Raw genomic sequence first — 24,979 nt, 5'->3', positions numbered from 1 at the left:
AACTGTCCTAAAGCTGAGGAGTGCCACTGAGCCCGGAATAACATTGCAGAGAAGGTTTATATGGTGATAATAGCCTGACATTAATACTCTGATGTACTAATCTCAGGGAAACAGAGCACAAGCTATACTTTCAGTACAGTGAATAGTTGGAGTAAATAGTTGTATGCAAGCTGACATACCACTTCCAAGAAAAACACTTAACAGACTATACAATCAAATCTCCTCATGACATGTTTGACATGTTCTTTTTGGTGATGCAGGGTGTGTCTGGCAACTTAAATGCTGATGATGTGCTGTAATCATCTGTATATACTGTATATATGTCGATACAATTACCAATTACCTGTTAGATAATGTAGTCAGTAACCTAATCCAAGTATCACAATATTAAAGTAATTGATTACTTTCTATTACTTTGGATTACCTCAACACGAAATATGCAAATTAAGACCAGAGAAAAGAAATATCAATAAGATGACTTTTACTTAAGTGTATTCTGTAATGCAACCTTAGAATAGAAAATGGGGAAACCAAGATTTGTAGCATCAAAAATGTGTCTTCTGCTCAGTGTATTTTTAAAGAAAAACTTGCTTTTCACTAAGCAAATTCAGGCAATAGCTTACACACCTCCAATGAAAGTGCACAACACATGATGTGCATTACAGAGAACATTCTCAGGGAAAGCCTCTGACGAAACAGCGCTTGGCCCACTGGCTGTGTGAAGCTATCAAACAGGCATAATGTACTGTATATCGCAGTGGGGGAAGACCCCTCGCGGGTATTTGTGCCCACTCTACGAGAGCTTTGTCCTCCTCCACAGCTCTTTTCAGATGAATGGCAGTGGCAGACATATGTGCAGCAGCATCATGGGCTTCACCATGTCCTTTTATTTGGTTCTATCTGTGTGAGTTTTCTCTAACTCATTGAGTATTGAATGTGCTCGGTGACCAGTGACACACTGTCAGCTCTGGGCATGTAATGCTCACAGTCATCTCAGTGGAGAGGTGTTATGTGCGCTACAAGCTGTCATTTACGCAAGCATCTCTTTTAACTCGTATGAGTCTTTGGGACTGCCACAATGTGTAACAACCATCCCTGCCTACTCTCCCAACATAAGTGTATGAAGTGTGTGCCAGTGCGCCTGCTGTGCCCACTTGTGTGCCATGTGGTATCATCCTCTATTCACACCATCATGGATCATTGAGTTATTTTGTCCTCTTGTTCCTGCTCTGCTTATGTTTGGGACTTTTACAGTGCATGCTAGTATATCTTTCTTCATTTTAAAATTTATTTTAAAATTGCAATCCTGCTAATAATCCTCATTTTTACTAAATGAATCGTAATCTGATTACGTCTTTTTTTCCGTAACTTTAATGGAATAGAGTTACCTTTATTTGTATATTTTTTGCGGTTGCTGCTTATGGTCTGCGCCCTCTTCTCCATTTGGAGCCATGACTTTACAAATAAGGAGTGTGGGATATTGCCTTTCACGCTCTGGAAACAACACTAGCTTACAGGGAATACCGAACGCTACTAGCTAACATTAGCTAGTAGTATTTCTAGAGAAAAACTGAGGCTTTTTGAATGGGAGTCAGTTGGAGCATCTAGCAGCTGTTGGTGGCACTTTAAGATACTTCTGCATTGGGCGGCTGTGGCTCAGGAGGTAGAGCGGGTCGTCCACTAATCGGAAGATCGGCGGTTCGATTCTCGGCTCCTCCAGTCCGTATGTCGATGTGTCCTTGGGCAAGTTACTTAACCCCGAATTGCTCCTGGTGGCTGTACCATCAGTGTGTGAATGTATATGAATGATTAGATCTCCTCTGATGGGCAGGTTGGGACCTTGCATGGTAGACCCTGTACCATTCAGTGTGTGAATGGGTGAATGTGATTCGTAGTGTAAAAGCGCTTTGAGTGGTCGGAAGACTAGAAAGGCGCTATACAAGTACAGTCCATTTGCCATTTACCATTGGCTTCAGCCTCAAGCTGTGGTAGTTGCCGCTTGGCTGTAATGCACTGAGGTCCTGCTGTGGTACTGTAAGAAAAACAGCTGGAGCTAGTTTCAACTACTTCATATACAGTTAGCTAGTTTAGTCCAGTGGTTCCCAACCTAGGGATTGGGTGTTGTACTTTAAAAGCTTGTTATACTATCCATTGTATTAATTCTTCATCTGAAAAGTAACTAAAGCTGTCAAATAAATGTAGTGGAGTAGAAAGTACAATATTTCCCTCTGAAATGTAGTGGAGTGGAAGTATAAAGTAGCATCAAATGGAAATACTTAAGTAAAGTACAAGTACCTCAAAATTATACTGAAGGACAGTGCTTGAGTAAATGCACTTAGTTACTTTCCACCACTGATGAGTGATCAGTGTGTTTGAAAGCTATTTTCTTTTTTTTTTATAAGAGAAAATGGTGTACTGTAAATGTTATAAATGTTTGTAAAGTTATAGTCCTACATGAGATAGGCCTGATATGGTTCAACTCCACCAACATGTGAAGAACCTACCTGTAGGTCTGTTTTCATCAGTGAGGCTCCTGCTTCTACCAGATAATGACAGATGGTCCTGTGACACAGAGATGCAGCTCGATGAAGAACCGTCTCCCCACTGGTGGTCCAGAGTACAGAGAGACAGAAAAAGGGAGAGAGGCAGCATGAGATAACAGCGTCTCATGTCTCCAGGGAGTCAAGTACCATTGATGCTCTGGCGCCCTACTGCTTTTATTTGGTTTCTTATGTTTATTCTCTTTTAAATTTGGTACACTTGTTAGCATGCCCAGCACATATAGAGAGACCAGAGCCCAGTGGAACAACATCAAAGGGGGTCCTACAATCACAGTATAAAGTTATATAGTTTTACAAAATTTTCTCAGACACACCATGTCATATACTGTGTGTTTACAAAAATGTGTAATTATGCCCAGAGGATTTCTGTTGACAAACACACAACAGTAATAAGTGCTTATCAATGGCTAATTTTAAAAAGAACACTTTGAAGATTACCACTGTAAAAACCTCGCCTAAGTCAATTAATTCAAATCTTAAATTTGAATTGTTGAAGGATTTAGCAAGTTAGGAGGTGAATAAAGGCAAAAACATGATCTCACTGTAGTTTTTCTGTGACATCAAGCAGGTCACTTGGAGCTGCAAAACAGAAACAGATGAGAAAAGATTACTGTAGTGAGACATTACATTAGATCATACTGTTGGGTGTCAACAGCCCACTAACATGCATTTACATATGTCTTTGTTCAGTTTTGTTAACAGTGAAACATTCCAACCCAGTGTTCAACAAATACAGTTCATATGCAACTATTCTTCATTAGTCATTTACTGTGTGTCCAATGGAAAAAATCAACACCAGTGTAAGAGGTAGTGTTACAAGCATATAGTGATGTAAAAAATGAGCATGAGGACATTGTGAAGGGGGTGTTTAAATGTTTACTCCTGACAATAGTGACCTGAATTCTTGTGCTGTCTCTTAGAGGCTGTTCACACTTGGTTTTAAAATGTGTTTTGGTGATCCGAACAAAAGTGGACAGCCAAGACACATCGCCGTTCACACCTGTGTCTATCATTCGTCTCCAAGCTGACCACTTGTGTTCAGATTTCGTTACTTTCTATGTCACATCCGCTAGAAGGTCCAAAGGCTCCAAGCACAATTATTACATCATTCTGTTTCCAGACAAACTCCAGATTTGTCTCGCATGGGCTAGCTAAGATAACAAAAATGTTTCAAGAACTAATATATATGTACGGGCTATTCCACCTGTCGAGATTGGCAGGACAAAGTCACTTTGTGTCGGTGCACTGTCACCAAAACAATCACCGCATCCTGCATTGATGACGTATTTTTCTGTTAGGTCCTTGTCGGGGATGCATCAGGACACATTAGCGTTTACACTACAAAAGATATGTGGTCAAATGTGTCCCAGACCACCCGGGCAAGTTGTTTGAGTGATCAGATCACAATGCATCTTGCTGGTTGTTTACACTTGTATTTAGCACTGTCCACTTGTGGTCTGATCGCCCAAGACGCATTTTAAAACCAAGTGCAAACAGGGTATTACTGCCAACCAAATTATTATCATCATTACTTGATATGAAGTGTTTTTTGTTCAAATATATACAGTACTATGCAAAAGTTTTAGGCACTTGAGATGTTTAGATTCCTATCCATTATGCAGTACCATCAGGGAGGCGTCTGATTGGTCCCAAATTTATTCTGCAGCATGACAACAAGCCCAAACATACAGCCAGAGTCATAAAGAGCTACCTTCAGCAACATAAGAACAAAGAATCTTGCAACAGATGGTATGGCCCCCACAGAGCCCTGATCTAAACATCATGGAGTCAGTCAGAAGCAGCTGAGACACCTAAATCTTCAGAAGAACTGTGGCAACTTCTCCAAGATGCAGGAACAACCGACCTGCAAAGTACCTGAAAAGCTGTGTGCAGGTGTACCGAGGAGAACTGCTGCTGTTTTCAAGGTAAAGCTGCTCACAGCAAATATTGATTTCTTTAGGTTTCTGCTGTTTACTCACCTTAGTATGAAGATAACTGAATAATAAAAACTATTCATGGCATTATTTTTGAAAGCATCTTCACTTAACTTTTAGTACCCAAAACTTTTGCACATTACTGCACATACAGATATACATGAAATTTCATTGATTCTGATGTACTCTAATGTAACTGTTAGCCTGCTGTACTTGTTTTTATCCGTATGTCTTCTGTATGTGTATCTTCCGATGTTTTTGTATGCAGGTACACTGAGAGCCACTGGAAACTGGAGTCAAATTCACTGTGTGTCCAAACATACTTGTCCATGAAAACTGGTTTGGATACTCATTCTGATTTTGTGGTTATGGTTGTCACTGATAATGGTTGCTGGTTTGCTACAGTTACCATTGTCCAGGATGTAGCGGACCATCTCCTTGCTTCCTGTACTGACAGCATGGTGCAGCAAACTGCAGCCTGATTGGTCCAGCGCTTTGAGGTCAGACCCATTCAGGTGCAACTCTTGGAGCTTTGGGTGAAAACAGGTTTTAATTAGCTTTAATGTGGAAAACAAGATGCAAAATATGTGTGGCAAACATTTGATTGAATCCTACAAATATTAACATAAAAATCTTTTCCCTTAAAGCTAAATTAAAAGTTTTGGACACTTGTGGAGCAGTGGGACAAGCTGAAAACACAACAGCTGACATATTCTGACTGTATGAAGTTGGTATGTGTTAACAAGCAGTTATCTATTTACACATCCATCAGACACTGAGCAGCATTATCATTCATTTAGAGTCATATTGTGCCCCAATGAATGTAAGTCAAATGTTCACTCTTTGGTGTCCACCAACTCAAGAGAGAACATATGTCTCTTTTTCACATTACACATAGTCATTTGATCCATTGTTACTACAAAAATATTGATTTGTGCAGTTTTAAAGATATACTCCTTAATTTTGTGAGAGCCCTGCAAAATTACCAATTTCCACATGCAATGCACCTAATGCCACAAGTAATCTGTGCTCTTGCTACTAGGGCTGGATGATATCTCGAATTAATTAAAATAATTTGAATTTTTGTTTTTACATGATGTGTAAAACATCTGAATTGTAAAACTGAGTTATTACAATTTGCACAAAAAGGTTATTTTTAGTCAGAAAGTAACATAGATGGTAGCTGCTACATTAGCCATTTGAGTCATGACAGTCTCGTAAACTGTGACGTGAATAGTTTTCACTACATGTTCACCTGTCGCAGTTTACAAGTGGAGAACTGTCTCTGGGTATCTCACAGTGAATTTAACAGTTACATCTACATAAGAACAGACTGAAAATCACTCTGTACACTGATCTGTGTTCTCGGTTTGTGTTAGTTGATAAGGTATCATCTCTAATTAGTTGAGTTGAGAAGCTGGGAGTCGACTCAACAGTTTCCAGATACTTTGTTCCTAACCTGTCTGGTAGCTAACAATAGCTAGCAGCAGTCTGCAGATATCAGGCTGATGTTTTGTTCAGCAGCAGATCTGTTTCTGCCCTATCTGTGCTGAAACTGGATAAACTGAATGTGCTCTACTTAGTCGAAGCAGCTGATACTGACAGGCAATACCTGTGTGGGAAAATGTATTCTGTACGTAATCATGATAGCCTGCAGGTAGTGCAGGTCTTTTATTATTCTTGCTCAGCTGTCTTAAAAAATGTGTTTCAATCCTGCATTTTGCGGACAAGATTAGAATCGTGAATCGACCCCAAGCTTTAAAAAAAGCTTGAGATTTGGGTTTTTTTGGCCATATTGTCCAGCCGTGGTTGCTACTGCCTTTGCTTCATTTAAAGAAGGATGAAATATCTCTGATTTCAGCAGCCGGCTCTGGTCTGGACATTTAATATCCAGATGCAGAAATGTACATGATACAGTGTGAACAGTTAACAGGTCTTTTGGTGCTGTGCTTTGGGACAAAACCACCATGGTGGGGAAATTTTGAAACATTGTTCACAGATTGACTACTGAAACTGTCACTCACCTTCTTCACGTCCTTGTTCTTCACACACTCAATCAACATCTCTATCATGAGAGAGAGAGAGAGACTATTAAGCAAGAGTAGCCAAGCTAGTTGTATGAAAAATGAGTACAAGACTTCTACACAGGAGACAAGTTTGGGCAGGACCTGACTGTGATGTAGAAAGCGCTGCACTGATGTACATGAAGATCTGGTGTGAGGACCAAATCATGGACAGCACAGAATCTTTTGAGCACAGATAATCTTAACACAAAGGCTATAAAAAACAATCATATTAGCATCTCAGATCGTAGCAAAAACTGATCAGGATCATAAATTACTAAATGCAAAATACACAGAGAACTTTAACTCTGAAAGAAATAAAGAATTTAAACAGAATTTCTTCTTTTGTACTAAAAAAAGAAAAATCATGTTAACAGTAAATTTTTTTCTATTGTGTAAAGTATTCCAAAGTTCTGAGGAAATCCCTTATCTGTGGTTCACATGGTCAAGGATAAAGAACACTTGTACTGTGAGGTACACAATGGACAAATTATCAACTCAAGGCGTACAGAACTCAAAATAAACTGAATATTGACAAGATGGGGTTGGGCCCCTCCAAAGGGGATAAATCTGAGGGGTGGTGAGATGATTAATGGGAGAGGAAAGAAGAAAAAACAAATATTGGATCATTTGAACATTTGTTCCCAACCAGTGGTTCCCAACCTAGGGATTGGGTGTTGTACTTTAAAAGCTTGTTATACTATCCATTGTATTAATTCTTCATCTGAAAAGTAACTAAAGCTGTCAAATAAATGTAGTGGAGTAGAAAGTACAATATTTCCCTCTGAAATGTAGTGGAGTGGAAGTATAAAGTAGCATCAAATGGAAATACTCAAGTAAAGTACAAGTACCTCAAAATTGCACTTAAGTACAGTACTTGACAAAATATGCTGAATTACTTTCCACCACTGCTGTACTGTGATATGCCACATTTCACATTTTAATGACTCATGGAAAACATGGAAAACAGGAAGCAACGATGATGGAAGTTAAACAGAATTAAACAAAGCCCATCATCATCATTAACATGAACATCCTCTTCAAAGCCACTGCAAACACAGACACAGTTTGTTCAGTATGTCCATGTCATTGGTTACTGGCTGGAACACATGCTGTGTGTATGGCTGAAACCAGGCAGAGATATGAGATGAATGTTTATTAGGTTGACCTCAATACTCGCTCTCACCCCCCCTCCCCCTAAATAGCGGAATCCTAATCCAGTTATGTTAGGCTTACTGTGTGTGTGTGTGTGTGTGTGTGTGTAAGAAGGGGGGAGAGAGAGCAAGCAGACTTCAAAAACCTCTAAGAGCTTTTGTGGCTGCAAGACAAATCAAAAACAACGCACACTCTACAAAACCCAACACACACAGAATGTAGGAATTAAATGAATTTAGCCCAAGGAAAGAATTAAGCAGAGAAAATGAGAGTCAGGAGAGGAGAGGAGAGGAGAGGAACAGAGGAGAGAGGAGGAGAGGAAAGGAGAGATGAAGAAAGGAGAGAGGAGGAGAAAAGAGGAGAGAGGAAAGGAGAGAGGAGAGGAAAGGAGAGATCACACACACACACACACACACACATTTACATGTCATTTGCTCCATTGAACTCTTCAGTTTGATGCAGTCAACCTGCCTGACCTTATGGGAGCTGCCTGTGTGTGTGTGTGTGTGTGTGTGTGTGTGTGTGTGTGTGTGTGTGTGTGTGTGTGGATGAGAGAGAGAGGACAAGTGTCTGTACATGTAAATGTACAGAGAGACTGAGCATGATGAATGATTTTAAACATTTCTAGGACTAATTTGGCTTCTTTTGAAATAAATTATGCAAATGAATGAAAAATCATGCCAGCTGTCTGTATCCTAGTCAGCAAGCATTCAGCAGAGGGTACAGTCTGTGGACAAACTTCTCGTCAATTTCTCTGATTGGCCGTGTTAAGACTGACAACTGTGCTGTATGAAAAAATGCAGCCACCTCATTCATTTCAATGAGAACACTGCTGCATCCAGCCAAAAAGCTAACTATCTTTATACAACACTCGCAATAAGCTTCCTATTTCCTCAGTCATTTTCTTACTATGAGCAATGGGATCCTATATGAACACAACTGCTTTGTATTTCTGTCTGTCAGCACTGGTGTGACGTGGGCTAAGCTCATTTGAGAAAAGGTGATGTCACATGCTTTCATGCACCAATCAGGATTTAGCAGCATTTGAATCAGAATCTGACAGTTGTGGGCTGGTTTGCTAGTGTTACCAGAAGTGTTACTCAGCTTTGAGTGCTAAACTCTTAACGGATAAGGCTGGCGATTTTATGTATTGTGCGTGTATCAAAGCCTGATACATACATCTTATTCCTTTGTGCCGTAGAGCAATGAGCCATACCACTGCACTGGGTAACATGTTGCTTCATCCATTAAGACAGTGGTTGTTTAGAAATGGCTCAAAAGAGTAAACATAGCAATAAGATAGCAACCTGCCATTGAGCATGTGCAGAATGCGGTTCCGTTTACGGAGCTTCACTAGCTTGTTGTGCTACATATCACAACCTTGTGACTTTGTAGTGAAGTTCTTTGAGAAATTTATAACTTTAGTACAAAGTCAAGAGGTTGTGATATGTAGCACAACAAGCTAGTGAAGCTCCCACGCAAAGGCAGTGGCGTCTGCTGTACTAGGAACCTCTCTCCCGAGAGTTACCATCTTAAGACTGTTATTATTCTTTGGAGTTGTTCTAAACAAGCTACAGTGACCGCTCTCTTCAGTGACAAAAGAACATGTCACCCAGTGCAACAGTTTGGTTCATTGACATGTTTTTAATAGTTTTGGGGCAGCAGAGCTCTGTAGCACAGAGGAATAAGTTATATCAGGCTTTGGAAACACACATGATACTTGTAAGTAGGATCAGTTCATTATTGGTTTGGCTCTGCACATGAGATAAGCTGACAGTAAGAAAAATACAGAAAATCACCAGCCAAATCCCTTAATAAATACTTAGGATATTTTTTTCGAAACTTTGGTGTGAACTGATTGGTCAGCTTGGGCTACTTGTGTTTTCTACAAGATTCTGATATCAGTGGAGATTGCTGACAGTGAAGACAAAATGAAGAAAGTCAAAGAAAGACTATAATCTGCTGCTTTTCACTAATAAGTCTCTAGCATGTCTGCTGGTGGTCATTTTGGAAATTATCGCTCCTATGTGTGATTGACAGTTGGCTAGCCTGCTGCTCTCCGCGGCTCCGGGACTCACACTGACTCGTAATTTCGGAGCTTCTATTCAAAGAATAAACAGTGAGTGATTTTTCCTCAGAAACACAGTTCTACTGGGTTTGTGTTTAAGGAATTACACTAACAAGACCTTCACAAGATGCTGCAATATTTCTGTAAGTTTAATGTTACTTGATTATGATACATGCCTAGTTAGCACAATTTAGCTAAAGAAGCTAACCCTAGCCCAAGTTAGTAAGCTAGCACTAGTAAGCTAGCGTTTGCTTTGGTACCATGGACACATTAACAGAACTGGTTATGGTGGCGCTGCTCAGCCTTGGTGCCAAATTTGCCCAGTGGCCCCTTGCGGTATTGTGGCGAAAAAATCCCCTGCAGCCCAAAATGCATTTTCTCCACAGACCACCATTACATAAGAGATGTCTGTACAATTGTTGACAGGACGCCTCTAACTGCAAATAAGGTCAATTATGACTCTTTCTATAATGAATTTTTAGTGCATTAAGTAAAGTCTGCAGGCCGAGCAGGCCTATTTGCTCGCTTCTAGTGTTGATATGTATGCTGTTCCTGTGCAATGCCTGGTTGCCTAGATATACTTTATTTGGGATCAATAAAGTACATCTATCTATCAATCTATCCATCCATCCATCTATATTCAGTGGGCTGCACAACCCGGAAGCTAGAAACTTTTTTGGCTCATGCGCCAGACGAGCAGTTCTGATACGATTGATTAGGTGTCATCTTTGAGTCCAGTATCCAGTTCTTATAATACATCCATGTTTAGTCTGAGGCAGCAGGTCATGTTTCCAGAGCGTGAAAGGCAACACCCTACACTCCTTATTTGAGGTCCTGGCTCCAAACAGAAAAGATGATGCTGACCACAAGCAGCAACTCTGGGCTTCAAACCGGCTCCAATGCAAATCAACGGGTGACGTCACACCTCACTACCTCCATCTTTATATATAGACTATGTGACAAAACTAAAAGATAAGATGGTTCATTTATGTATGTGTACTAAACAGTAGATTTGCCACAGTTAATTGAGATAAAGTGATAAAGACTGTTGTGCTCTCAACATGTCTCTGTCAGAAATACAAGCGCTACTGTATTAGCTGTGGCAGAATGGGAATGATTTCCAGTGTGACTTTGATCACTGACAGAAAGAACTGGGTTGCGTTCAGTTTACAATACAAACCTGCCAGCAAACTCACCACCAAGAAAGAAACACAACTGAACCAGATCAGGAAGTGAAAACATGCAAGTTCCCAAAGAGAATAAAACCACAGTGCAGCTGACAGGAAAGAAATCTCAGACTCCCACACACCCAACTCCCAGCATGCAAAGTGAGAGCGAGGAGACAGAGGTTGAGAAAATGTGTCAGCGAAGAGAAGAGTTTGTCTGGAGACTCACACTCAAACATAGAAGCTGTCTTGCTTCTCTTTCTTACCCGCACAGACACACACAGCTGTCAGATACAAGGTTCAGCTCCGTGTGTAATGTGAAATTTAAATGAATCTTTAAATCAAACGTCAGGCTGTACCAGACAGGTCCTACAAACTACCTGTAGAGCACAGAAATGTGTGTGTGTGTGTGTGTGTGTGTGTGTGTGTGTGTGTGTGTGTGTGTGTGTGTGTGTGTGTGTGTGTATTACCTTGTTCCCTCAATTTCTCTTTTTCACTCGTCTTTTGGCTATTTTCCTGTCTGGAGAGAGACCAACACAGACAGACCTTACCACTTTACTCTACATTTACAGCCATTTGCAGTGCAAAAAAAACACTCGTAACTATAACTCTCACTCTCAAACAACACACACACACACATATACACACACACACAATCAAGCACAAACACTCATGTCCACATGCACACAAACTGGTATGCCGTATGTTTTGTAGTATGTTGAATTTTTGATAGCAGGTCAAAACATACACTGTGGATATGGGGCATGACATGCACAAATCAGTGCTTATTGAACTTTTAACACTTCAAGTCATTGTTGACAAATATAAACATTGACTTTGGAGTGACAGTGATTGTTATTGTGATATCATCATTAAATTACAATATTACCATTTTTGTGGTATTTTTGCCATTATAATTGTACAATGAAAATGTTCTATAATGACTGCCTTACTTGGAATAAATCACAGACATTTGATAGTTGACATACTTAGTTTTTACATACATACATATTTATCATATATAAATACAGACCAAGCACACAAAAGTGTTGATAGTTGATTTCTACACATTTGACAATTGAGATGTGTAATAGGTAATTGTCGTCTCCTCAAAAAGACACTGCAGTGAGATGTTCTGTTGTCCTGTTTGGTGAACTAAATTCCTTCGTCCTCGTATCTGCCTGTCGCTGAGACATGAGGGAGAGATGTGAGGTGCCAAATGGAGAGCACCCACAGTGTCAGTCATGATTAGTGTGTTTGTCACATACAGCAGCTCCAGTATAGTAGTAGTAGTGGTTGAGCTTGTTCGTTGGGGACTGGAGAATGTGATTCGAATCCCACTTGACCTTGGCCTTCAATACTGATGTGGTAAAGTAAGTAAGGTTTTACTGAGGTAAATGGTAGGTTGGATCAGCCAAAGGGTTGGCTGGTTAGGTTAGGGTTAGGTAAAGGTTAATCCCCACCCACTCAGATGCTGTAAGAAGGTGATGCTGGGTGCCCCTGTGACAAACAAGTAATGACCCCTGAAACTGAATGGGTCAAGCCCCTGTATCAAAATGGGTCACACCTAAGCAACAAATTAGGTTTGTTTGAGGTGAACTGTGCCTCCCCTGGAAACTGGACAGGATCAGGCGGCAGCAGCAGGGGTCAGTGACAAAGATCTGCATCCAAGTCGGACAGTTCCCAGCAGGAAGTAACAGAAATATTTACATCCTGTTAGATCTGATCCTGATTTAATAAAATGTTACCAGATCAATCTACTCAACCGTAGCTACTCAATCACTTACATTGTGTTAATGATGTCTGTGTGATAGAGTACAGCCTATTAAAATTACCTGTCATCTCCAATATTATTAAATTATTTTACATAGAAATTTAACCACCGGACCACCTGCTGGTCAACATGCTGACCACAAATCAGCTGACTTGTCAAACTCATTCACTTCTCATTCCAGTGAAAAAGAAATGATTTTTATTCAGTGTAATTCTGTTTATCTTGAGCTCTGGGGAGAGGTCTTGTTATAAGCTTTTAGCTTCCTGCCTCTCCTGCACAAATGTTTATTTATTTTAAGCTGATTATATGCAGGTAAAAGTGTGTTTTGATAACATATATGTGAATGACTTTGTGTACATATAAAATCTTTAAATATTTTATAAAAAATATATCTTGTAATGTGCACACAAATAAATGAATAAAGTAGGACAGGACAGGAGCAGAAATAGACATTATATTATTTATATGTCAAATATTCTGACTGTCAGGGCTTCACATCTGTACAGAGGAGAATCTTCATGTCACACTTGTTACTAAAACTTTTATGTTATTTCAGTTCATTATGCTGACAAAAACTAAATAATTGCATAATCTTCAGTCCTGCTGTAATATTTTGTTACTGAATGTTTTCTGTCACTTTGGCTGACAGAAGTTGTCAACACATCTGAATTCTTAGTACAAGATTAAACTAATAACAATAATATTGGCCACACCCCTGCAACAATGATAGGTTGACGCTGGTACTGCTAATGAGGCTGCACATATGTGCAAACCGCTTTAGTTAATATAGCATATGCCAGCCGCTGTGGCGATATTATTGTGGAAATTCATACAGAAACATTGTGCATTTATCTGATGGGATTTGACATCATGCATGGCCACAAAAGCATGCATGCACACACACACACAAAACCTACACATACTCATTTGTTAGTGCAATAGTGTTTTAATGAGCAGAGTACTGCTTTGCTTTAATGAGTACCAGTATGTGTTAATGAGCAGAGGGATGTGCAACAACAAGTGCAGTGTGGTAGGTCTTTGGCACTGCGCTCTGGCGCAACACTTCTCAAATCAGAGCCTGCAGATTTATCAACATATCTGTCCTGCTGCCTTCAGATGACTGCTTCTCATACAGCATGCAACTGTGGACAACATATATTGTAAGAATTATCCATATTAATTTACAGATCAATGCAGACTGCATTACTGACGTTGGCAAAGCCAATTTCATGGTCAGGAACATACCAAAGTTAGCATGGGAACCAGGCAAATCTACCAAGCTGGCAGATATGTCTGGCCCCCTCCCGTTTCCAGACAGATTTCCACCCGTCTTGGCCCATGATGGGCCAATCACAACAGTTTATCTACATACGTGGGGACATACAGGGGTGCCCACTTGGGGATATCGTGCTGTGATTGGTCAATATCACCGAACTCCATTGGAGCACCTGATTAGTTAGTGGAGGACTCATGACTGCTGGTCTGGAGAGGTCCGTCCAGCACAACGCACCAGGTACACGAAACTCAGAACTGTCAAACTAGGCAGTGCTGATCAAATATGAATTAAGATTCTGTCACTGCATTACCTATTTCCCCCTCAAATGTTTTCAGAAACATATTTTAGTGTACTGTTTAGCTGTAATATGAGAAAGTTTGGCTTCTGACCAGGCCGTTTTGACCAGGCTGCCATTTTTTTCTTCTTGAAAACGGACAAAGCACCACCCAACTTGCATGTGTCACTCAGCGCTACGTCACATGTTTCGTTGCTCTGATTGGCTATAGGTGTTGTCTAGATCTGAAAAAGTCACACATCACATGTTTTGTTGCTCTGATTGGTTGTAGATCTATCCAATTGCATCCAGAGGCATTTCTTTCTGCGCCCGTTGATAATGCCCCTTGGAAATTGAAAATGAACTGAGGTTCCAGACTAAAAAGCATTCGTGAATTAGTCTGGCGATGCCAGGCTATACCAAAGTGGTACAGTGCAGAAACTTGGCTCACACTGACAATATGACAAGAATAATACATCTGTTGTCTGAGAGGGGTATTAGTAAAAAACACACTGACACAAAGAGACACATCAAAATCAAACCAACGACCACGCCAAACCACATCACACCTCTTGTAGCAGCTCTCTCACCCTTTAATGTCACCTGTTGGTATTTGTATGTGGGGTTAGGGTGATCAAATACATGAGTTAAAAACAACCACATTGTTACATTGTTTTACACTGAGTTCACAGTTTATTGAATGCACCTGTGTAATCTAATGCAATCCAAAAATAGCCTAGTAATCAATCCAATCTATGTCAAGTTTATCATTTTGAGGCCATAGTTGGTGCTGGTTTTATTTTAGACTGCATTGACTACTGACAAGTGTTTCTAGCCCATCCAAGAGGGTGACAGAACTCTGTGTATAATTTCATTATTTATGTCCTGTGATGTATTTAAACATGATTCATTTATTTAAATAATAATATAAATGTGTTTGTTAGTGTACTGACCTCAATTTCGGTTTAAAATCAGCAGCTGTCGTGTTGGAACGATGGATGCAGCCCGCTCTGCAAAACATAAACCAGTGACAGCATAATGACAAACAAGAAGTACAGGCAAGTTACTTTAACATTACAAAGTATAACATTCAACATAATGACAAATTTAAATAAATACAATCACTATTGTTTTTAGTTTTCACTGACCTTTGCAATGTGTTAACTCTGACTGAAATTATGTAAGGAGTGTCAGTGATATGCAATGGATTGCCTGGTGGCTGTAGTTTTTTAAAAGTCTATATTAATAGACATATTAATTTCTACCAGCATTAGAATGAAAATTAATCTTCCACCATTATTCTTCTCTTTTTTGTCTGTCTGTGCTTTTGTCTTTATTTTGCAAGTAAGACCAAAAAAGATACAACCACCATCATGACCTCATTAAGAGAGACTACTCAGTGTGTATACTAACCTGCTGAGTTTACTGGTCACATGTGTTGTGCTGTGTGTTAAAGCTTCAGCCGCAGAGCTGTCACTGTTCACTCTCTGCCTCTGGGAGGAACTACAGCAAAACACAGAGGAAACAAAGTCACTAAACAAACTCAGTGAACAGCTCAGCCCCAGACAGCTTCAGTGATGGAAAGTAACTAAGTACATATCCTCAAGGACTGTACTTATGTACAATTTTGAGGTACTTGTTCTTCACTTGAGTATTTCCATTTGATTCTACTTTATACTTCCACTCCACTACATTTCAGAGGGAAATATTGTTCTTTCTACTCCACTACATTTATTTGACAGCTTTAGTTACTTTTCAGTTGAAGATTTGACACAATGGATAATATAACAAGCTTTTAAAATACAACACATTGTTAAAGATGAAACCAGTGGTTTCCAACCTTTTTGGCTTTTGACGTCTTACAAAAAGCAGTGTGTAGTTGGGGTCACATTTCACATGTATATGAGTTGTTAACAGCTCCACCAAATAGTGATTTTTCTCTCTAAACTTCTCACATGATTTCATTTCAATAAATGTTCAAATGATCCAATATTTCAGCAAAAATCAAGGATTAGAGAAAAAGTCCAAAAACTGAAAACAGATTTGTGTATCAGAACTTTGTTTTTTCTTCTTTCTTCTCCCATTAATCATCTCACCACCCCTCAGATTTATCTGACTCTTAGGACGGGCCCACTGGAACCACTGGACTAAACTAGCTAACTGTATATAAAGTAGTAAAACTCCACCTCATGGAGCTACTGGAGTATTTTTACTTTGATACTTAAAGTACATTTTGCTGCTAATACTTAATGGAGTATTTTTACATTGCTGTATTGGTACCTTTACTTAAGTAAAGCATCTGAATACTTCTTCCACCACTGGATAGCTTATAGCCAGGACTTCTCGTACTGAGGAAGAGTTAGAGTTCAAATATTTGCTGCAGTCTCCAGCTTCAGGCAACTTCTGGAATGTCTGTAGGGGACATTTTCTATAGAAGCACCCACTTCAAATGTTATCATTCAATTGAATGGGCATTATCAGTGGTTATCCGCCTCATAGATATGGGTTAGGAGAGGCCTACTACACCTACTAGTCACTTCAGAAGGGCATTGTCATCCAATGGTAAGATGGAGGTCACCTTTGAGTTACAGATGTCATCTTGCAGCCATAGTAACCCAGGGGAGTGACGTAGTTCAGATGATGTCAATGTAAGATAACTTGATAAGATGATTTTTTCCCTCATTAGGAAGAGGTAGGTTGGGTTACTGCCATTTAACCTGACATTTTTACTGCATTTTATTGCATTCATAACCATTTTATTGCATTCATAACAAGACAGTTAACAACATTTAACTACGTTTCAAGTGATCATTTTAACCCAAACCATGATCTTTCCCTAACCCTAACCAAGTGGTTTTTGTGCCTAAACCTAACCAGACCTTAACCACAGTGTGGTCACATTATAAAACATCATTATATTGTAGTGTAACGTAACGTAGTGGCATATTAACTACTGGTAGGTGCCAGAATCCTATTCCAATGGGTTGATATGCACCTACTAGTAGGTGTAGCAGGACCCTTCTAAACCACTGATAATGCCCATTCAATTGAGTGATAACATCCAAAACGGGTGATAGAAGATGTGAACCATATGGTCTATTAATTGTTCTGAAACCACAGCGGAGAATTTTTTTCTAAACAAAATATTTTTCTCTTACGACTATATTTTTAATCAATATTTTCCCTAAATGAGAATCTCACTTTAACATCCCTGTGAGGTTCATCAAAGGAACATACTGTGTATCAGGAGGCGACACATAATGCACTTGCAGAGATGAAATGATTGCAAACATCCACAGTTTCACTCTTAGTGACCATATGCTAGTTAGTGTCTATGTTTTATGTTTTAGCATAAGGCAGACACGCTGCCTTCATATATTCAAACTATGAGCCTCAACCTTTCTGCAGCTTCTTTGCATTTTTTTTTATCTGGAAAGTCTGGATCCTTGCTAGATAAAGAGTTGAACACTGAGATAATGAGCATGAGTGAGATAAAGGCACTGGTGAAGAAAAGGACTGAGTAGAAGGAAGAGGAAAGCATTTTGAAGGGAGTTAAAGTAGGACAAGCTGAGGGCAAAGCAAGAGGAAACAGAAGGTATGTAAAATTCTCTCGGAATTTTCAATACACAAGGAAACTGGTAGCAGCTTAAACATTTCCAAAAGGGAATAAGAATCTCACATTGTGTCCCAATGCAGCAATGCGTAGGAAAAAAATGAGGTGCAAAGGATATACAGTATGTCTTGTTCAGCAGAGCAGAGTCTATAGTGTGTAAGAGGTCCAGATTGGCTTTAAATCCTGAAATAATAGGGTTTTTTTTTCAGTGCAGACTGCTTTAGCCATGCCATGTAGTCTTTTACAGGGCCAAAAGGGACTGTAAAGGATTTGAACTAATGCTATGTCTTGCAATAAACACATGTGGCTGTGCTGGTGACTAGTGAGACAGCACTCAGTACTTTTGTAGCTTGTAAATGTGTGTGCCCTACACAAGCCATACATTCTGTATCATATTGAACAGGATCCCCAAGCAGGTTTTGTGATGCTAATTCTTTATTATTTTTAAAAAATATCTTAATGATGCCATTATATAGCTTTGTGATGACAGTGATGATAATGAAATCAATTTGTTCTTGTCTTTTACAGGATACTCCTCCAGCTAATCCCAACTACCTTTGTTTCTATCCGTCTTACCGCCTCTAATCAAAGGATATCTAGCATTAAAGGACGGGTTCACAATTTTTCAAGTCAGTAACAACAGTCAGGTGCCGATATGAAAACTGAAACATGTTTTCTTGCTGTAATCATTCCTCCTGTTCATACTGACCATTTGAAGATTCCTTCATAGTGTATTTACAATATAAGTGATGGAGGACAAAATCCATCCTCCTTCTGTGCAAAAATGTATTTAAGTTTATCTGAAGCTTATATGAAGCTTCAGCGTCCAAATGAGTCAAATCAAGTAGATATCTTTCAATGTTACGGTCTTTTTAGTGCCAAAGTCCCTCTTTTTGTTACTATACTTCCACCACAGCTCAACAGGGAAACACTGTCTGAGGAAACACAAAGAGGGAATTTGATGCTAAAAAAGACTTGATATGACTAACTCAGACTGCTGAAGACTCATATAAGCTTCACATCAACTTTTAAATGCATTTTGTACAAAATGACTGTGTGGACACACTGTGGATTTTGGCCTCCATCACTTACATTGAAAGCACATTTGAAGGATCTTTTAATAGCCAGTATGAACAGGAGGAATGATTACAGTGAGGAAAACCTCTTTCACTGTTCATATGGACACCTGACTGTTGTTTTACAACACACTTGAAAAATAGTGAGCCTGTCCTTTAAATGAAAGACAATACAAGTAATCCTCTCTATCTATCAGCAGTGAGAGCTTTTTCTGAATAAATCTAGGCTGCTTGTCTTTCCACAAAAAGAGAACACTCTGTTTATTGATGTTCAAAAGTAATGATTCTGAGCCCCTCCAATGACTTCTCATCCATGTTGACATACAAATTTTAAAGTTGTTGCCAAAATTGCAGCCACAGCTACACAGCTGTACACTGGGAAATACAATCTGCCACTTTCATGTGACTGTGAGGTCTCACAAAATTAGTTAGTTTTCTTACCTGAAATGTACCTCACAATTATTTCAGAAATTTCCTGACCTGTGGAGATCATGATTATGTTTGCTTTAACAGTTTTTCATCTGATGCTGAAGTGTAAACTGACTGTATGTGAACCTATCAGCTCAAAAATCATTTGAAAAAACAAAATGTTTGGTGTGTAGGTGTCTTTCAGTGTGTTTGTCAGAGACAGAGGGATAGAGAGAAGCAGAAGAGAGAGAGGTAATTATAGTGGGAGGAATAATGTTCACCTCTGGCCTTGCGTGGGCAAACTGCTACACTGTTTGTGTGAGAGTGTGTGAGAGTGTGTGAGAGCATGTGAGAGTGTGTGTGTGTGTGTGTGCGTGTGTGTCTAAGTACAGTAGATTGGTGTGACTCTCAAGTGCTCTGACATGCATTACATTTTTCTCTCCATCCACTGTTTTTCTGACTCCATCTTCCTCCTAAACCCATCTCTCCCTCACTCTGCCCCTGCCTCTCGGTCTCATCTCTCCTCCTCATCCACCCACTCAGTGCACTCAGCATTGCAAATCAGCCCGCCAACACACAAGGACACACACACACACACACACACACACACGTGCATGCACACACACACACACATGCAGTAGCCAAAAGGTACTGTTAGGATCAGCCGATGGTGTGGCTCTGCCTATTCTCACATTGTACTTTATTTATTCCCCATTTCTGTTCTGTAAGTTCATTTTTCACATTTTGTATTTTGCATCCACGAAGCAGCTCAAATGCCAGCAGAAACTACCACATTGTCATATTGTCTGCATCGTTGTTTCCATAGCTGATTAGGTGTTTAAGAGACATCAGATAATTAAAGTGAGATGACATGAAACAGTAAATACCGTTCCAGGATATAAACCAAACAGCTTTGTACATTCATGGCTGTTAGCAAGGGTCAATTAACATTAGTGATGCGGTCAGAGCAGCGTACCCACTCATCTTTATACTAATAACTACCTTTCATTATTAAAATGGTACAAAAGATCACTGATACTAATTATCATACACATTACATTATGTGATCAGATTAACATGTTTAAAGTACTCAGTGTCACAACATGACACCATTCCCTGTGTTTTTGTTAACTGAAGTAATCATGTCTGTCATTATGTTGACATGCCACCAATAATACAGCCAGTACTGTGAAAAAAGCATTTAAAAGCTCAGTTCACCCTAATCACACTGATCCCTGGATACATATAGCATGCAGTGTTATTTAGGTCTTAATTAGGAGTGTCATGTAATAAAGTTTTCATGATTATCATGGAATTAAAAAACTAAAAAATAATGTGTAATTTTCAAGCTACCATAACATCAGTGAATATATAATGAAACAATGAAAAGGGATTTACTGTCACAGGTTTCTTTTCAACAGAATTTATCGCTAATTGCAATGTGTGTGTGTATATACTTATCTATACTATCTCTGTTGCTCCTTACACACATGCACATGTGCACACACACACACACACACACACACACACACACACACAGGAGCACAGGTATGTGTGTCACATATAGCACCACAAAACCTCTTTGAGGATTTGTGGTGCATTGAGGATATTATATATTTTTCCCAAGTGAAGACATAAACTATTAACTGATCTATGTAGTATTGGCATGCATCCATATCTGATTTCTGATTCCTCTGTGCCATAAAGCTCCATTGTTGTTGATCACCATGAACACACGCACTGTAGTTTATTTTGACCCAATCCCACACACACCGTCCTGCTGCCAGAAATACTCACTAGAGCACCAAATGTGGATTCATCTTCTGCTGAAAATAGTCCCCAACAAATGCACTATTTCCCCCTGTTTGAGTATTATTGGTTAAAAACTACAGTGGCCAGCTGTGTTAGGAATTTACTGATTCTTTTTAAAAATTTAAGTCTCCAGTAGGAATCAGTGGACTAAGGCCTGAGTAACACAAAGCAGAGAAGTCAGAAAGTATTGAGAGACGGACTATGGGATTAGTTTACAAATAAGAAAAATAAAGACTATCACTATCCTTGTCCCTTAAATAAGTCAACAGAGAAAAATGAATCTGTTTTCTCTCTGTATGAGCTTCTCATCCAGCCTGGAGAGAGAGAGAACGTTTAAAGAGCATCAACAGACAGCTGCTCTAACAGGTTCCTGTAGGTGAGAATTTAATCTCTGTGAGAGTGTGTGTAAATATGGTTAAAAGGATTTCATACGGAGGCAGGGCAAGCAGGAAAATGTGTTATCCACAGACACACACACACCAAGAGCACACATAACCATAGCTAATATTATAGTAACACTTGGCTGTTTCTTCATAAGGAAAAGAAAAAAAAAATGCAAATACAAAATATTTTTGTATGTATACACCTACACACACATGCACACATGCACATACATACTTCATGCAAGCTTTGCCTCTAACAGGCTCTATAGCCTAGACAACAGTGAAGCAGCGCACTGTAATTTGCATGTACAGTACTCCCTCAACCAAACAGAGAGAGCCGAGTCCTTCCCACGTTACCCACTATATACTGTACATGGATGTCATCATGTAACTCGACATTCACTTTATAGACTGAAATACAATATTGCTTTCTGAATGTGATGCTTCTGCATCATTGTTTTGAGCAATTATAAAATATACTCAAGCTCTCTGGTCTGATGAAAGTTTAGACTTTCATAGTTTACGTCAAAACATTTACACACTTTTTCACAAATCTACCGTAGATAACAAAATAAACACAAAGCTCCTGTGAATCCTAGTTATTGTAACATAACCTTGTTACATTAAGTACTGTCTCCATGGTTGCGTCATGTCATTCTAACACTGAATGATGCTGAAATTTAGTCTAAACCTACCAGAGATTAAAGTTTTAATGTTTGAATTACACAACTAGCCTAGGCAACCATAACAGATTTGTTCTTTAGTGGTTGGCAATTGAACAGAAATGGTATGTTGATGCCATCCCACCCCCAGATACAGTCATTAACAGTGTTATAAATCTATTTTATTCTAAATGAAAAAAAAGACAAAAAACAAAACATATAGGCCTGTGTTTTCACTGCACCAGTTGACGGCCCTGCAATGAGAAATCCTGAAAAAAGTGGCCCATAGTTGAACCTAATTGCTGACCCCTGATATAGCGTTTCTCAAAGAACTTGGCAGTGTATTCAGTGTGTGTCTACCTGGTAGCAGAGGATGATGTTGAAGGAGAGGAAGAAGCCACAGGGTAGACAAAGACTTCACTGGAGGTCTGATTAGAGCTGCTTTCCCTGAAGATCACCAAATAAACAGGTTAAACATTGCAATCCTCTGGCAGAGCATGCCTTCACTATGCAAAACAGAGCAGTGACCTCAGGGAGAGTATACATTTTATCTACTGATTTGGAATAATGGACGCACAATAAATTTACATTTATTTATTTGGCAGAATGAATTGCATTCTTCTGTGATGTTTCCCTATTTTCCCAAATGTCATCCAAGTATTTCTGCAGTGGTTAGATGGTCATTTTTCTCGCTGTCTCTTCCCTCTCTGCCTTGTATGCTACTTGTAAATTTTTCAAATGGTAGCACAATATATTTTTCTAATGTCTGTATCTTTTATTTGCAAGTAGTGTTTATTATTCAGTTCAATAATGTATTTTCTTAGGCTGGTTTCCAGAAGTTTCAGTACTGCTGTATCTGGCCTACTTTCCTGCAAGTATGTGTCAAATACATTTGCAGACTGTGAAGTGATGTGATTTTCCATGAGTGTTAGCATGAAGATTATCTACCTCTGTGGAGAGGAGATGGACTGATTCTGGAAACTAGATTTTCTCTGTAAAGTCATAGCTACCCTTGATGTCAATTAGACAGTGGGTTGGAAAATGGTCTCTGCTGTTCTATTTTGTGTCAACACTTAAATCTATGAGTCTGGTTAGTTAGGGCCTCAGGATATTCAGATATGTTTCACAACTGCAAAGTTTACTACATTGTGGTAGCAGATGTAGATAGGCATCATGGCAGGGTGCACAATTTCACCATTAGTTTTTACTATGGCAATCAGTGTTATCATTAAGCCATCTAAGTGGGTCATGGGAGAGAGAGGCGTACATGGATGGCGCGACAGCCATCACTTCCTAATTGCATCGGACAAAGGACTTCTCTCTGTACTTGTCTTGTTAGGTCTTAGTGCTGCATTTGACACCATTGACCATCACATCCTATAACAAAGACTGGAACATTTAATTGGCATTAAAGGAACTGCGTTAAGCTTGTTAAAATCCTATTTATCAGATCGATTTCAGTTTGTACACGTTAACAATGAATCTTCCATACAGGCAAAAGAAAAAAAACACTCCATAAATTTTGACTGTTATGGAGATGATGTCCAATCATATTTATCAATGAAGGCAGATGAAACCAATCAGTTAACTAAACTCCAAGCATGCCTTCAGGACATAAGGACCTGGATGACCTGCAATTTTCTGCTACTAAACTCAGATAAAACTGAAGTTATTGTGCTTGGTCCTAAACACCTTAGAAACTCATAACAGAGTTATTTTTGATCAGCATATTTCCTTTAACTTAAGGACTTCCTTTTTTAACCTACGTAACATCAACGTATTGCAAAAATCAGGCACATCCTGTCTCAAAAAGATGCAGAAAAACTAGTCCACGCATTTGTTACTTCTAGGCTGGATTATTGCAAGTCCTTGTTATCAGGCTGCCCTAACAAGTCTCTAAAGACTGTCCAGCTGGTCCAGAATGCAGCTGCATGTGTGCTGACAAAAACTAGAAAAAGAGATCATATTTCTCCCATTTTAACTTCTCTGCACTGGCTCCCTGAGAAATCCAGAATAGAATTTAAAATCCTTCTCCTCACCTACGAAGCCCTTAATGGTCAGGAACCATCATATCTTAAGGAGCTCATAGTACCCTATTACCCCACTAGAGCACTGCACTCTCAGGAAGCAGGCTTACTTGTGGTTCCTAGAGCCTTCAGCTATCAGGCTCCTCTTCTATGGGACCATCTTCCAGTTTCAGTCCGGGAGGCAGGCATCCTCTCTGCCTTTAAGAGTAGGCTTAAAACTTTCCTTTTTGATAAAGCTTATAGTTAGGGCCAGCCAGGCTTGCCCTCGATCAGCCCCTAATTATGCTGCTATAGGCCTAGACCGCCAGGAGATTTCTCATAATGCACTGAGCTCCTCTCCTCTCTCCTCTAATGCACATTACTAACTTGGCTTCTTCCCTGGAGTTTTTGTGCTTTCTCATCTCACAGGTTTCTATGGATCATGGCGGCAGACCTCCTGGTTATGGATCGTGGGCTTCCTGCTTCCTGCTGGGACCCTGTGCTGCCATGGTCCTGTTTCACAGCCACTCCTGCTATTATTATTATTGGTCATATTTCTATCATTATTATGGTTGTCATTGTTATTATTGTTGTTGCTGTGCTTCTCTGTGTGTCTCTCTCCTCTCTCTCCCTCCCTCTTTCTTTCTCAACCCAACCAGTCAAAGCAGATGGCCGCCCACCTAGAGCCCGGTTCTGCCTGAGGTTTCTTCCTGTTAAAGGGGAGTTTTTCCTTGCTGCTGTCGCCAAG

The 24,979-nt window shown here is 39.5% G+C and overlaps 1 protein-coding gene across 3 annotated transcripts in view; it reads right to left on the bottom strand.

Annotated features, from left to right (window-relative positions):
* LOC121891994 (diacylglycerol kinase zeta-like) overlaps window positions 1-24,979 on the bottom strand; it is a 119,229-nt gene that overhangs the window by 5,960 nt on the left and 88,290 nt on the right. For all 3 annotated transcript variants that reach the window (XM_042404726.1, XM_042404724.1, XM_042404725.1), the window contains exons 29-36: window positions 22,586-22,672; window positions 15,685-15,774; window positions 15,225-15,281; window positions 11,418-11,467; window positions 6,520-6,560; window positions 4,905-5,025; window positions 3,104-3,140; window positions 2,505-2,604 (exon numbers count right to left, since the gene is read on the bottom strand). In XM_042404726.1, coding sequence (XP_042260660.1) covers window positions 2,505-2,604; window positions 3,104-3,140; window positions 4,905-5,025; window positions 6,520-6,560; window positions 11,418-11,467; window positions 15,225-15,281; window positions 15,685-15,774; window positions 22,586-22,672 — 583 coding nt within the window. The remainder of the gene's footprint in view (window positions 1-2,504; window positions 2,605-3,103; window positions 3,141-4,904; window positions 5,026-6,519; window positions 6,561-11,417; window positions 11,468-15,224; window positions 15,282-15,684; window positions 15,775-22,585; window positions 22,673-24,979) is intronic.

This window comes from Thunnus maccoyii, chromosome 24 (assembly GCF_910596095.1).
Source record: "Thunnus maccoyii chromosome 24, fThuMac1.1, whole genome shotgun sequence".
In the NCBI taxonomy this organism is placed as follows: domain Eukaryota; kingdom Metazoa; phylum Chordata; class Actinopteri; order Scombriformes; family Scombridae; genus Thunnus; species Thunnus maccoyii.
The sequence above is the reverse complement of the archived record's forward strand: the minus strand, read 5'-3'. Positions and strand labels throughout refer to the sequence as shown.